General features: G+C 36.9%; 1 protein-coding gene and 1 long non-coding RNA gene across 5 annotated transcripts in view; both read left to right on the plus strand.

Moving 5' to 3' along the window:
- Positions 1–934: 934 nt before the first annotated feature.
- Positions 935–3,224, plus strand: LOC135738897 (uncharacterized). Its single transcript, XR_010528784.1, has 3 exons — positions 935–2,068; positions 2,189–2,261; positions 2,675–3,224. It is a non-coding gene; the product is annotated as an uncharacterized lncRNA (long non-coding RNA).
- A 3,868-nt stretch (positions 3,225–7,092) lies between these two features.
- epha7 (eph receptor A7) overlaps positions 7,093–13,975 on the plus strand; it is a 95,735-nt gene continuing 88,852 nt past the window's right edge. For all 4 annotated transcript variants that reach the window (XM_065257075.2, XM_065257077.2, XM_065257076.2 and 1 more), the window contains exons 1-3: positions 7,093–7,278; positions 8,975–9,039; positions 10,291–10,960. In XM_065257075.2, the coding sequence (XP_065113147.1) occupies positions 7,185–7,278; positions 8,975–9,039; positions 10,291–10,960 (829 nt within the window). In that variant the 5' untranslated portion in view covers positions 7,093–7,184. The remainder of the gene's footprint in view (positions 7,279–8,974; positions 9,040–10,290; positions 10,961–13,975) is intronic.

Consider the following 13,975-nt stretch of genomic DNA (forward strand, 5'->3'; position numbering starts at 1 on the left):
CTCAAACATGGCAAAAGTCAGATTTTCATGCTATGTCCACTTTAATGTTAACAAACGTTAGATGTTTTTACAACCATACAAACCATATTGCAAAGTGTTACAATACAGGTGTTTGTAAAGACAAAGTTGTACACATTATGTGATAGTATGACCCGAGAAAGCAGACAAATTGTCTGAGAAAGGACAAATAAGTATTTAAGTCAAGCAGACCCTGACAAGCTTTGATTGTAAACAACACCCACACCTCCCTCCTCTCAAAACTGTATAGGTTTTATTTCACCCACATTTTGTGCATGCTGCGGTTAAGAGCTAAAATCAGTTTTGTTTGAGCGATAATAATGGTCACATAAGAGACATGAACAGGCTTGAGTTCTTCTTTAATGAATGCAGATCAATCAATGCATGGAGTTTATTGCCGCCTCTGGTGACAGACTCACATAGCTCAAGATTCATGCAGTCCCTCTTCTGTCTATGATTTGTACTGCATGGCGACTGATGCTCTGTACATAATTCAATTACAGATAAAAGAGCTTTGTTTTTCATGTTACGCTGACAATTAGTGAAGTTAAACAGCCCTGCTGTCTGAACTGACAGATCACTGCAGCACGCTTTCACAGCACATAAATGAGGTGTCATTGTCTTTCCCTCAGACAAACACTTTGGGAATGACCTGCCACAATAGAAGTTTGAAATTGATGTACATGTTCAATTTCATTAATTGTTTGATTTGTAAAGGGAAAAGTGAGTTATGATTAAATTCCTACTGTTTGCTTTAGACTGAGAAGTATTAGTTACTTTCGTCAATAGTCAAATTTCGTATCCCATATATACAGTATCCCACACTTGTGACTTTCCCATATGTAAAATATTAGGGGTTAAACTAGCCATGTTTTTAAGATTACAGTCTGAACTTAAAACAAGCTTTTCCTATACACTGTAAAAAGTCATTCTGCAGGCTTGTAGATTTTATGAAATTGAATATGTAAACTTTATTTAATAAAATTAATTTCATGTAGTTTGTTATTTTTTTTGTGTTAAAATTCTTTAAAAATGACTGGAATAAAAACAACTTATTGTTTTTGTGAAGGATTTAGCTATTCTTATTGTGTATCTGCGCATGTAGCGAATACTGAATAAATCCAACGTAATATTAATCAGCTGTTTTAAATCAAAAACCATTCCGGGTTGTATTGCAGGTCGTGAGCGCTGAGCAGACGGATTTAGGAAATATTTCTGTTATTGTGCCAAAATTCAAAGTTTTGAAAGCATTTCAGTCGAGAATGTATGTTTTTTAAACAAGAATCTGCAGTAGGTTCATAAAGATATCGCCTATTTAAACATTTCCTTCGAGTTTTGTGGCGATGGGAGCTCCAGATAATCATCCGGCGCTCCGCGCGTAAATATACCGGACAACGTCGCCTCACCTCGGCCATTGTCGCTGAAAATCTCCGCTGGCTGTGACGTCAATGTAGTGTTTAAACTATGGATAAAATTAATTTTGGGTAAATTTAACGGGCAATCTTAAGTCTTATAAGTCTATAAGCAGGGTTTCTTTGTATAATTTGTTTGTAATTTGTAAATATTAATTACAATAAGGATTAATATGAACTGGTTTTGGACATAACTTCAGCTTTAGGACCCAGGAGGTCGCATATCTAGGATGCATTCGTCGATTCGCATGCTGCGATTGGTGGTCCAGATGCAACTCATTTTGAGTGACAGAAAAACTGACCAATCATACTGTTCCTCTGAATGGGTGGGTTCTCTTATCACTAACTCTCATAGATATGTATCATGTATGTATCTATTATGACAAATTCTGCTCGCTCTCTCGCTTGGTTCGTGTTATAAAAATAAATGTGACTTTACTGCGGTCTTTTTCGGTTTATTTAGTTTTGTGTTAACTATATCCACAAAGTATTCGAATAAATTGGTAATGTAAAACTATTCTTCGCTGTAAATTAATTGTGTGCTCAATTGCGACGCCCTGTGTTGAATTTTCCCGCGAGTAAGTTACAGTATCATTACTGAGGGGAAATATAACATTATTCATTTAATTCCACAAAAGGTGAGTAAGATATTAAATGTATAAGTTGTCTTTTTAAAATGTTTAAGCTTTCTACATAATGTAAATTGAACATTCACTATTAATTTCGCGACCTATTATCTAAATTGTGTGTTCATGAAGGCCTGTAACGTACTGCAGCTTCCTGCAGGCAACGTGAAACATTGCTGAGGGAGAACTTTATTCACAACAAAAGGTGAGGAATATTATTAAATAAATATATTGTACATAATTATATTGTGTATATACTGTGTATATACACATGTGAGTAACTTGGTTAACAAATAAATATGTGACTGTATCCTATCGTGTGACAGAAAAAATGTAGGGAAAAGATTTGCCCTAATTATAAATATAGATTATATATCTTTTCAGACATTTTTTGATATTATTTGTGATTCCAATGAGAATTTTTTTATCAGTTTTCAATATTATTGCACATTTCAAACATACCTAATAAGCCACAAACTCAGATGAACTCCATTGCACATATCTTCCAGTTTTCTTTAAAACATTTTAATATACAAGTTTAATGTGTGGTTTATTTTAAAATTCAAGCTGTATACATTTATAAAGGTTTTAAGACATATTTGCTGTTTAATGTTGCAGGATAAAGATGAAGAGGCGGGCCTTGAGCAGCTTGTGATGGCTGTAATTGTAAAGAATGGATCTTCTAGGAGTGGAAGCCCAAAGGATGCTGGAATTGTTATTGAGGCCTTAAAGGTGTTCACAGGGCATGCTTTATCCTTGGATCTATGCATTGAATCTCAAGTATCCCAGGCATCTTTTCAGGTGTTTCAGAAACTTTTCTTGGAGCTGGATTCTTTAAAGTTTATAAACTGATTAAAGTACAGTAAGTCTAAACTGCTGTCTGATGTTCTAGTTGTTAATCAATGTAACAGAACACAAACATGGAACCTTTCGTCGGGAAATGTGGACGGTTTCTTTAAAGACTGTAAAATACTTTTTGAAGTTTACACTGTTACAAATACATCATTAAAATGAGATGCTTTCCTGTTCTTTTGACTGCAATAAAATAAGAATTGATTCATCTTTGTCTGTCATTCTGAAATCAGATATAATACTCATTACTAATAAAAATATTAATGGATGAAATTTTAAAATTAAAATAGTATAATTGAATAGAATTTATTGTATAGTGCTAGGTCTTTGTCCTGTATACCCAATATTTTGTTTAAATTTAAATTAATTTCTAATTGCAAATTGCAGATTATCTTTTTGAATGGGTTACTATTAAAGAGTTTATGGAGTGATTCTAACACAATTTTTATTTATTGAATTTAATTAATGATATTGCTTGTAATCTGTTGCCACACTTTTATTGAGTAGATATCAAATAATATTTTTTATTGTATAGTGCTAGATCTTTGTCTAGTATACCCAATATTTTTGTTTAAATTTTAATAAAAAATTTAATTGCAAATTGCAGTTTGGCTTTTTGAATATGTAAATATTAAGGAGTTTATAGAGTAAATCTAAATCAATTTTGATTTGTTTAATGTAATTAATGATATTGCTTGTAATCTGTTGCCACAATTTTATTGAGTAGATGGGGCATATTATTTTTTACAGTGTATAAAGTAGATCAAGCTGATTAGACAAATTCATATTAGCTTTTTAATATTTTGTTCCTAGCCATAACTTCTTACTTAACTGTTTAACATTGTTTCACAGACACTCATAGTGCCTACTGCACATCTGTGACTACACCAACAGAAAGTTTAAATTGTTAAAAAAAGGTTATTCAGCCTACAACATTCTTAGAAGTAATATTCCAACAGCCGCCTGGATCTGTTGGGACACCGTATTACCAAACTATAAAGTGGAATAAAAAATTGCCCGTGAGCGCTCGCCAAGCCCATGTCTCTCCAGCCGTCCACCAGGGTTTCTGTCCCGCTGGATATTAAATCTCTGGGTGGTTTCCCTCCAGGCCCTCACAGAATTCAAACAGGCCGACAGTGCTCCACCCCGGCTGAATGGAGAGATCAGGCTGACAGCCTGCTCCTCTGAAGATGTACCACTCTCATTATGAATGAGCCAGGGTGAACGGAGATATTTAAAAAGGACTTTTGGCCTATCCCTCCATTCATTTCAACTCAGTTGTGTAGCTGCTTCACAGTGACTGAGGACATATAAAGAAAAGTCATGTAGTTCTGAAGGAATATCACCTTTGTATAATAGCCATGATTGTTTGCTTATAAAGAGATGTAGTCCAAAAACAACACTCTTTCTACTGTGAAAAATATAGAAAGTAGACGCCACAGGGATTAAATAAATAAAGCACCCGTCTTCTTATGCACGCGAAGAAAGTGTCTGGCATCTGGGGTCACTGTGCTCGCGGTTGTTTTTGTAGTACAACTATTGCCTTCTTTATCCCTGATAAACATTTGTGTAACCCATTGTGCCTGATCACCGCTTCAAAGAATGCAGCTAATTTGTACAATATTGCTGCTATAGTTTTCTAGTACGCTCAGCCTTTCCCATTTAATTGTATTTCAAACGAGTTTAGGTGAAATTACAATACCTCTCAATTTTATCTCTGAAGAGCCATATTTCTACCCAGGAAAGACGCACTAAAGACCTACTCAGAATGAAGTATCCTCATAAATGATTAGCTCTTTGTGAAGGCTCAGCTTGGAGCTCAGGTACAACTTCGCTTGCACAAACGGTCATCTCCACATGACTACTACATTCTAATCTCAATTCAGACTAAAGAATTCAATTAACTGATGCCATGGAAACATTAAGCTGATGAGGACTTAATGTGCCAGCACCTAATAGTAGCTAAATGTGTATTCTGAGGTTCAGTATAAAGATTTGGGGATTTTCTTTTTCTAAAGTAAACAAAACTATTTTGCATATACTGAACAACAATTAGTTTGTGAAAAGCTGCAAGAGGGGACCTGAAAAGCTAGATGCTGTCACTCGAGATTCACTTGAATGAGAATGTTAATGAACATTTTGTTGGTTATAAATATTCAGATGTGAATTAATAAATGTTTACATGAGTTTAATTTGGCTCAGAAAATTGCTGAATCTTTGTCGTTTTCTTCAAACTTTTCACACGAATGCCATCCAAACCGAGGCTACATTAAGATGTTTGTCACTAAATAATATCCATCATATAGTAAAAACTGGTTAGGAGCTAGTTTAATACGCTAATAATGAAATATGCAACACAGGAGCCTGCATCGAGGGTAAAGAGGATTAGAAATCATTTGCATAATAAACAGGCCAAACAACAAAAAACAAAACAAAAAATAAAAAACAGAGGTAAATAAACCTTGAAATGAGTCCTTGTCTGCCTGCATCCATTTGTGATGTACAGAGTTTATTAATCAATATTTGTGGGCCATAATTACAGTTGTTTTACTCGGTCTAGGAAATGGAGATTCATAAGTGACCTGTAACAAATGCATTATACGTTCAAGGGGTAATGAGGTCCCTTTCATGCTTTCATTTATCAGTGATTTGGCAAGTCATCTGAGCAGCAGGAAATTAACTTTACACTTTTTAATTGTGTTTTGTGTTTATCTCGATTCCTTGGCGCCGCTTAAAACCCCAGCAGTTCAATCTTCATAGTGCAAGGTTTTTTGAGCAAAAATGCATATAATGAATCAATGCATCCACACCCATTGCCCAGAACCAGCAGGGTACTTCCCTTTCATTAGGTGACCTTCTAAAAACACAACAGTCAATGTTTATTCGTCTCTTATCTGTTTCCATGTCTTTATATCTACACAACAGAAGACCACCTGCTCTTCAGTCTGTGGACATGATTTTTATAATAACTTTTCTCCTCAAAAGACTGTTTCAAAACTGTATATATTTATAGTTTAAGTATAGTTTTGTGTTTTGCACATTAAATAGCACTTGCAAACAATTATTGTCTATAATGTCATGTAAAAATGTAAATGCCAAACAAAAAGTTTACAGTTTTTCTAAATTTTTCATATTTAATTTAATGTGTGTTGCTTTGGAATACAGGTTAAATTAATTTACAAACACATATGAAATAAATAAAAATGTTTACAGCAAAAAATAAACTTTTTAAAGTCTACAGACAACTTAGCAAATAGTTAAAATTTTTGCTTTTTAATTTAAAAATAAATAAATAAATAAAAACTAAACTGCATTGTTTTACTTGGTTTTATGTAATATGTCACAACATTATTATTTTAAAGTTTGGGAATTCCCTAAAACTTTAAAAAGTTATTTCTGACCAGGCCTTAAAAACTTAATAATAGTCTAACTCATTTATCCTTATTATTAATAATAATTTATTTTAAAACGTATTAAATTTAGATGTTACCACATGAAGTACATACATTTAAGGCTATGTGACCAAACTTTTTTACAGTGCAGGTTATGAGTAGACTATTATTTCAAAACAGCAGCTAGACATGACAGGCACGATAATAAAGTTTGCTAAAGCTTTACGCACTTATGATGATGTAATACTCTTCAGTGACTTGGGAAAAAATATAAACGTTTTCCTTGGATGTCGTGACATGCTTGAGTGCCCTACCCACGGTTCAAGTCTTATCTTGATAAAGGAGGCTTCTGAATTTAGCAAGTAGTTCTCTCTTAAACCACCCTCTGTCTCAAAGTTTTACTGTCAGTAACGAGTAGGGTAGAATACGTTGCAAACTAAAATATTTACATAGTCTATTTCAATGTGAAATAAAACAATATTTTAATAAGCACAATTTCAACAAAATTATTTAAACGACTTACAACACTTGTCCATCAGCCTTTTCCTACATTGTCCGACAAGGCAAAAACAGCATTTAATCCGAAGGTTTGTTAATGCACGCTTCTGTGTTTCAGTGCAAAACTAAAGCCCCGCCTTCGCTACAGTATGATTCGTCCGCACCTACACACCGAGTGCTCTTCGAGCCCTTCATATGGCGCGCTCAATGTCAATCTAGATGAGTGACACCCTGAATGTTCCACGCCCCGCCCCTCAGCAGCCGACGCTATTTGAGTGAGAGACGGCTGTTTTATTCACACAGAGCTGGTGCCCGAGCGTCGTCAATGGGAAGGGAACGCCGCGTTGGAAAAAGCGCACAGTGTTTAGTCAACTTTTAACTGCACCATGGTTTGCGCCTCAGTTTCGTGTTTGTGGACTATATTTTGCCTTCATTTATGTTTTTATTTGAACACTGGAATAGCACAGAACACGAGAGAGGGTGAGTAGTAAAGTTTCCTTTATTGCAGTCCGACTAAATACATCGTGACAGCGGAGCGCGAGATGTTTACAAGTAACCAACAAATCAGTTGTCGAAAGTGAAGTATCTTAACATTGTTGTCATTATATAAAACATTACACATCATTAGCAGATACAGCATCGGCAGTGCGGTCTGTTACTTAAGACAGACAGACAGACAGACAGACAGACAGACAGACAGACAGACAGACAGAGCGCTCCAACACTTTATATCACATTGTAGACAACAATACGGATCCTATATTCAATACTGAATGTGTCTAATCCATTTGGCTGTTTAGTTTGACGCAGACTTTTGCTATGTAGATGCGAAGATGAACGATTCACTGCAACTGCACACGAGGACGTGATAACCATGTTTAATCTGGTTAAGCTCAATCCTCATCATGACCCTATGCCTCGTGTTCACGTTTTATCAAATAACATTACGCGCTTTCTGTGTAATACAAAACGATAACAATAGCATACGACGCGTTTGAGGAGATTTAACATAAAACTTGGAAATATCTAATTTATATTAATTGTTAACCAATCCGAGTATATGATCAGAATGTATTATTTTAATGCGAGATATGTAAGTTATGCGTATTTATTACACTGTAGGTAATATACACTTGGGAGCGATCAGTTAAGGAAATGTCCTGGACGAAAATCACTAAGCAGTCGAAGTGCTTCTGTATTCCTACCAAGTTATCGGAGCAGATTATTGATGTTCACAATGTAAAAGCCCTGATATTCTGTAAAAGACTACATGCAGGGTACTGAAAATCTCTATTACACATGCAGCCTACAGTAAGTAGAAAGATCCGTAAAACGCATAATGCATTTTTATTGCAATGAGTACAGAGTATACACATGAAGTTATTTTAAATTCGTCTAGTTGCTGTTGTTTATGGTTGCTTGCTGTAGTTTAGTAAAATGTCAGTTGATTACTTCCTAAATAAAGTGTAATTTATTTATCAATAAGTTTTTTTTTAGATTGTCATGCTGTTCTCAGCAAATGCCCTTTTTGGAATTTTTGGAAGTTTTTTATTATTTTAACAACTACAAATGCATTTACATTTACAGAAGCATTTGGCAGACGCTTTTATCCAATGCAACATATATATAGAGCATTAAGCGATGCATTTTATTCCTTGAGTCGAAACCTTGACCATTGCTAGATAGTACCGTAAGTGTGCTGCAATAACACAGCGGTTTGTTAGTCAGCTCCATTTTAGTCATATGATTGTGCAATATCTACTAACACCTCAATAAAAACATGTGAATGGAAACGTAGCTTTTAATTTCACAAGTGATGAAGTCTGCCTTAATCCGCGCGCTTGCGTGCGCGTCCGTGATATTCCCAACGGTGCGGACAAATAAACTTCATTACGGTTCACCAAAAGCAAAGTCTGGAAATAACACGCGTCAGTCAGTTATATTAGCACACGAACAGGTGTCGCACAGGTTTCAGAGGCGCGAGGTGCTCATTGTCATAAATCTCAACCGCTGTCGTGTGAAAATGGGTCAAACTCGCTCTGTCACAACACACTGCGCTCATTCACACTCTTTTACATTTCCACTGGAATAGGATTGCGGTATGTGAGAGGTCACAAACATTAAACACAATTAAAGATGCATTATTTTAAGTGTGCGCTTTATGTCTTGTCGGCAGTGATCCTGCTGGATTCAAAGGCGCAGCAGACAGAACTGGAGTGGATATCGTCTCCTCCGAGCGGGGTAAGCAAGAAACTCCACAACTTTGACTTGTAAACAAACAAACAGTTATAATTTTCACTTCTGTATTTATTTACCCTGCTTGTGTATTTTAAGCGTAAGCTACAATTATGTGGTTGTAGGCTATAGTGTACTAGTTCATTTTTAATTGTCAGTGTTCGTACCACATCACTTCGGCGCATTTTTCCAATGTTGATCTCTTTAAAATACTAAGCGATTGAGAGGCGTAATGTTGTTTTTAAAAAGTTGTTTGTGATCTCTTAAACTGATTTAAATGGTTTAACGGGGTTATAAAGAGTAAAAAATACATGCATGTTGTGCATCGAAGGCCTAAACAAAACTTTCCTTCAGCTGAAATAGCCAAACTAAGTAAAAACTTCATAAACAAAATCATAACCAGTAAGTCATAACTGCAAGAGAAAGAGTCAAAAGTTTTGGTCGATTTTTATTGTTTCTTGAGTTGCATTGCAATAAATGTAATTTAACTATATTGACTGCATTTGTTTTACACTAGGCTACCAAGCAAAACTTTGGACACACTAACTTTACCTTTCGCGTTATCTTAAAACCTTAAAAGTCTTATGCTTATGCATGTTTAAATTCAATTCTGTAGACGTTTGTATATTTACTCCAGTTCGTGAATAAATTGTTAAAAACTTTTTAATACTTGTTAGAAAGCACTTAAGATGCACCACATGAAGTTAGTTGAGAGAGTGGCCCGAGGCTGTAGAGCTGTATCTACTGTAGGCAGAGGGCAACTAATTTGAAGAAACTACATTAAAAGACAATTTTAAAAGTTTTATCACTGCATAATATTGTTTTCCATTTGTCTTATTTTATAGTTTTGATAACTTTATGATGATGAATTTTAAAGACCGAGTAGGTGTGACTGATAGTTTATATTATTTCTTGTGGGCAGGCGGTAATTTGCGCAAAAATTTACATTACGTTATTTAGACTTATTTGTGTTTGTATTGATTTAAGTCACTGATGCATCCTACAGTTATTGGAACTGCACACAATGGCAAATGAAAATTAATGAAATATTTTTGGTTAATTCTCTTTAAGACTTAAAAAAGAATAAATGCAAAACCTGCTAATTAAATAGTATAGATTGCCTTTCATTGGGGAGTTTTGCATACACAGAGGCCAGTTTTAACACGCTGAAACATTCTCCCTCGAGTTTAAATCAGAACATTTTTGCGTAGCACACAAAATAATGTTGATGATTAACTGTATTTTCTTTTTTTTCAGTGGGAAGAGATTAGCGGCTTGGATGAAAACTACACACCCATTCGCACATACCAGGTATGCCAGGTCATGGAACCAAATCAGAACAACTGGCTACGGACTAACTGGATTGAAAAGGGCGATGCCCAAAGGATTTTTGTGGAGCTGAAGTTTACCTTGAGGGATTGTAACAGCCTTCCAGGGGTGGTTGGCTCTTGCAAGGAGACGTTCAACTTATACTACCAAGAAACCGATGTGGAGGTGGGAAGGAATATAAGGGAAAGTCAGTATGTGAAAATTGACACTATAGCCGCAGATGAGAGTTTTACTCAGGGTGACCTGGGGGAAAGAAAGATGAAGCTAAACACGGAGGTGCGTATAATCGGGCCTCTCTCCCGCAGAGGCTTCTACCTGGCCTTTCAGGATGTAGGGGCCTGCATCGCTTTGGTCTCCGTCAAAGTTTATTACAAGAAGTGTTGGTCGATTATTGAGAACCTGGCCACGTTCCCAGATACGGTGACAGGGTCAGAGTTTTCATCGCTGGTGGAAGTGGAGGGCACGTGTGTCAACGACGCAGAGGAGGAGGCTGACAACTCTCCCAAAATGCATTGCAGTGCAGAAGGAGAGTGGCTGGTGCCCATTGGGAAATGTATATGCAAAGCTGGATTTCACCAGAAGGGAGATGCATGTGAACGTGAGTTGGCTATTTCATTTACATTTGCATCCTTTGCATACAATCTCAACATCTTGTACCGTGTGCATTCATGGGTTGCATTAGAGGGCCAGTGATTAACCTCATACATAACTTCGAACCGAAGAGAGTGCAATTTTATTACATTATTACATGTAAAATGTGTCCATTTACTGAAATAGTCCATGATTCAAATGTTTCACCAGGTCCCCAAGCGTAGAATCATTCTTGCGTGAGGTAATTCATACAAATTAAAGCAAACTGATACAATAACAAAACAAACCATGCTGAAAAATACGAAACGGCCAACAAATAAATCAAAAAGAAAAGCCAAGAAAAATGCTTACTGGGCAGAGATAATAATGATGGATTAAATGTGGGGGCAAAATCCTTGGCACAGTAATTGGAATCTCTGTTAATCGTTTGATTTGTGGGCTCTTAATTTATAGCCTTAGTTGCGTTGACACTGGAATTTAATGATAACTAGCACTTCAGCTTTGCTCACCAATCTTCAATCTGAACCCAACTCCCTACTGCTCTCCTTCTTCGTATAGTTTCTTCACTTTCCGCTTGGCATCGGGCCAATCCAATCACTCGCAAACGACATCAAGTCATGCGAAAGTTCAGCCAACGCTCAGTCTTTGAAATAACACCAACAGAAAGAGAAAACAAACAGTGGACATTCTGTAACAATGAGGCCGGGGCTATTTAGGAAGTGTCCGAACAGGAAACGCAATTACAGTTTCTGATACGCTCTCTGCATCATGCTGGTTACTCGAGCTGTGCTTGCAATTAAGACTAAGACACTTTCAGTCCCATCAGCTTTACTAATGTCGCTAAGTGTTGTTTTTTCGACAGTCACGTGACTCCTGATTACATTTTGCGAAGAGGGCCACTTGGTTTTGAACAATTTAAGTGGACTGGTTTAGCCGTCCACCCAATTTTTTTTTTCACAGATGTGGGTCATCTGCACGGACCAGTAATGACTTATCAGAATATCTCCGGGAGGTTTGGATAGCTTTTACGCTGCACACATACACGTCCGCATCATTAAGTTATCATGTAAAGGGTGCTTCAGAACACTATTACGTTATCAAAAGCTAAAATGGGCAAGCCGTCCGGCACGGCTGCTTTACGCTGAGAGGTTGTTGGGAAGCTGAAAGCCGATTTTAAAATCCAGAGAGGGAGCAAAGGAGAAAGTTAATGGTCCTTCTATATAATGTGGGTTATTTGGCGCACATTGAACATAATAAATGGATGTGCTTTATCTTTTTTATTTTTTAAGTTTTCAACCTATTGAACATTTCAGAATTTTGACTGGAAAAAATCTGCATTTTATTTTAAGCAGGGAAATCGCATTGACACGTCCTCCTAATCATAATCCCTGTCTAAGGAAGCCATTTTGCATTCTTCAGAAACAATGTGGCGTTTCTCATGCAGCGAACAACAAACAAACACTGTCACCCATTTAGATTTCTGCCTTTTCCATTGTCACTTTATGAGTTGTGCGTCGCTCCTGGCATGAGTGGTTGTGATATTACCGCTGTAGTTAATCTAAATAGAATGAGCGTGAGACTGCAGCATCAGCACTTCCTCTTAGTGTTTCTACCGATATTAAATTGCCTCTACAGAGTTTCCCCCCAGCACCAGCCAGACTAAAAAATACTGGAATTTTCCCCCCTTCTGTAAGAGAAACAGTGTTGCAGTGCGCATTATCTTGGGTTGAAGGCCTGTGAGTGACAGGGGTCTCTTTAGTATGGAGAGCTGATCTTTTCAGGAGCACACAGCTCATGTTGCAGCTCTTCTTTTACTCTCTCTCCGTCCCCTCAGGGGTTGGCCTAGAGTAGACATTGTGACCCTGATGCCTTGGAAAGTTCACTTTTTTATACCACCGCAACATATTCTCATATGAAAACCGCACTGTTTATGTACGGTATACACACACAAATGGACGCTCATGCATACTGAATCGAGTCTAAAATGTCTCGCATTAAAAATTGAGCGGGGAAACCTAAGAAGGGCCGTCGAAATGTGTGTTTTGACGGTGTCATTCATCAGATGCCTTATGGGGGATTGTGCGTCTTTCAGTTCTTCATACTCTTTCTCTCTTCCTTTTCCTAAGGGGCAGTTTACACAGGACGTGTCCTTGCGTCCATCTGCAATGGTTTTTAATTGTTTTTCTATGTAAATATTTGCGAAGCAGATGTCTATGAGTGCTGCAACCCATCTCCCTGTTATTTTAGCATCTTGCGGCACGACTCGGTGTTTGTGAGATACTGTGCCAAGGTAAAAACAGACCAGGTTTTCAAAATACCTCTCAAGACACTTATATTTTTCAATCCATTTTTCTTTCGAGTTGCTTTAAAATACAAGAACCCCTCCCGTGTGAACGCCCCCTCGAACTTTCTCGTACTCGTTTTTTCTCTCTACTTTTGGGTACGCTTTAGTCCTTTCTGCTATCCAAAAATCTGCTCCTCACAGTTACAAGAATCAGTGTTATGGGTGTTAGAAAAAGCTATCTGAACTGTTCAACGGCATGCCATAGTTTATTTGCATAGAGCTCAAGTAAAAATAGTTGCTATTCATTTGCGAAACGCTGTTCAATAGTGGCTACTTAGAAATAAAGAGACACACTAAGCCCTTTAGTAGCAAAAAAAAAGAGTCCTTGTAGACAGACATTGATCTCTTTGTATTTGTTAAAGTTTTCCAAACAATCCAAGCACTGTATGTTGCTCAATTTAAACATGTAGTACAATCAGTTAGATAGTGGACACACTCCACTCTGTGTATTTTCAAAGCAAGTTGTTATGTTTATTACTCGAACAAGAAAGTAAAACTAAAACGGGTCTATATTTCTCATTGGCGTACCCGCAAACAGGCGTAGGTTCTGGCAACGGTAGGTGCTAACACCATCCATCTCCCAGATGTCAAATAGTTGGACAGAAGTTAGTCAAAGCCTGATTGATTGCCAGAACACAGAAGGAGGGAGCTAGCTGTTGAGACAAGCTACTAAAGTAG

The sequence above is a fragment of the Paramisgurnus dabryanus genome, chromosome 12, assembly GCF_030506205.2.
Source record: "Paramisgurnus dabryanus chromosome 12, PD_genome_1.1, whole genome shotgun sequence".
In the NCBI taxonomy this organism is placed as follows: domain Eukaryota; kingdom Metazoa; phylum Chordata; class Actinopteri; order Cypriniformes; family Cobitidae; genus Paramisgurnus; species Paramisgurnus dabryanus.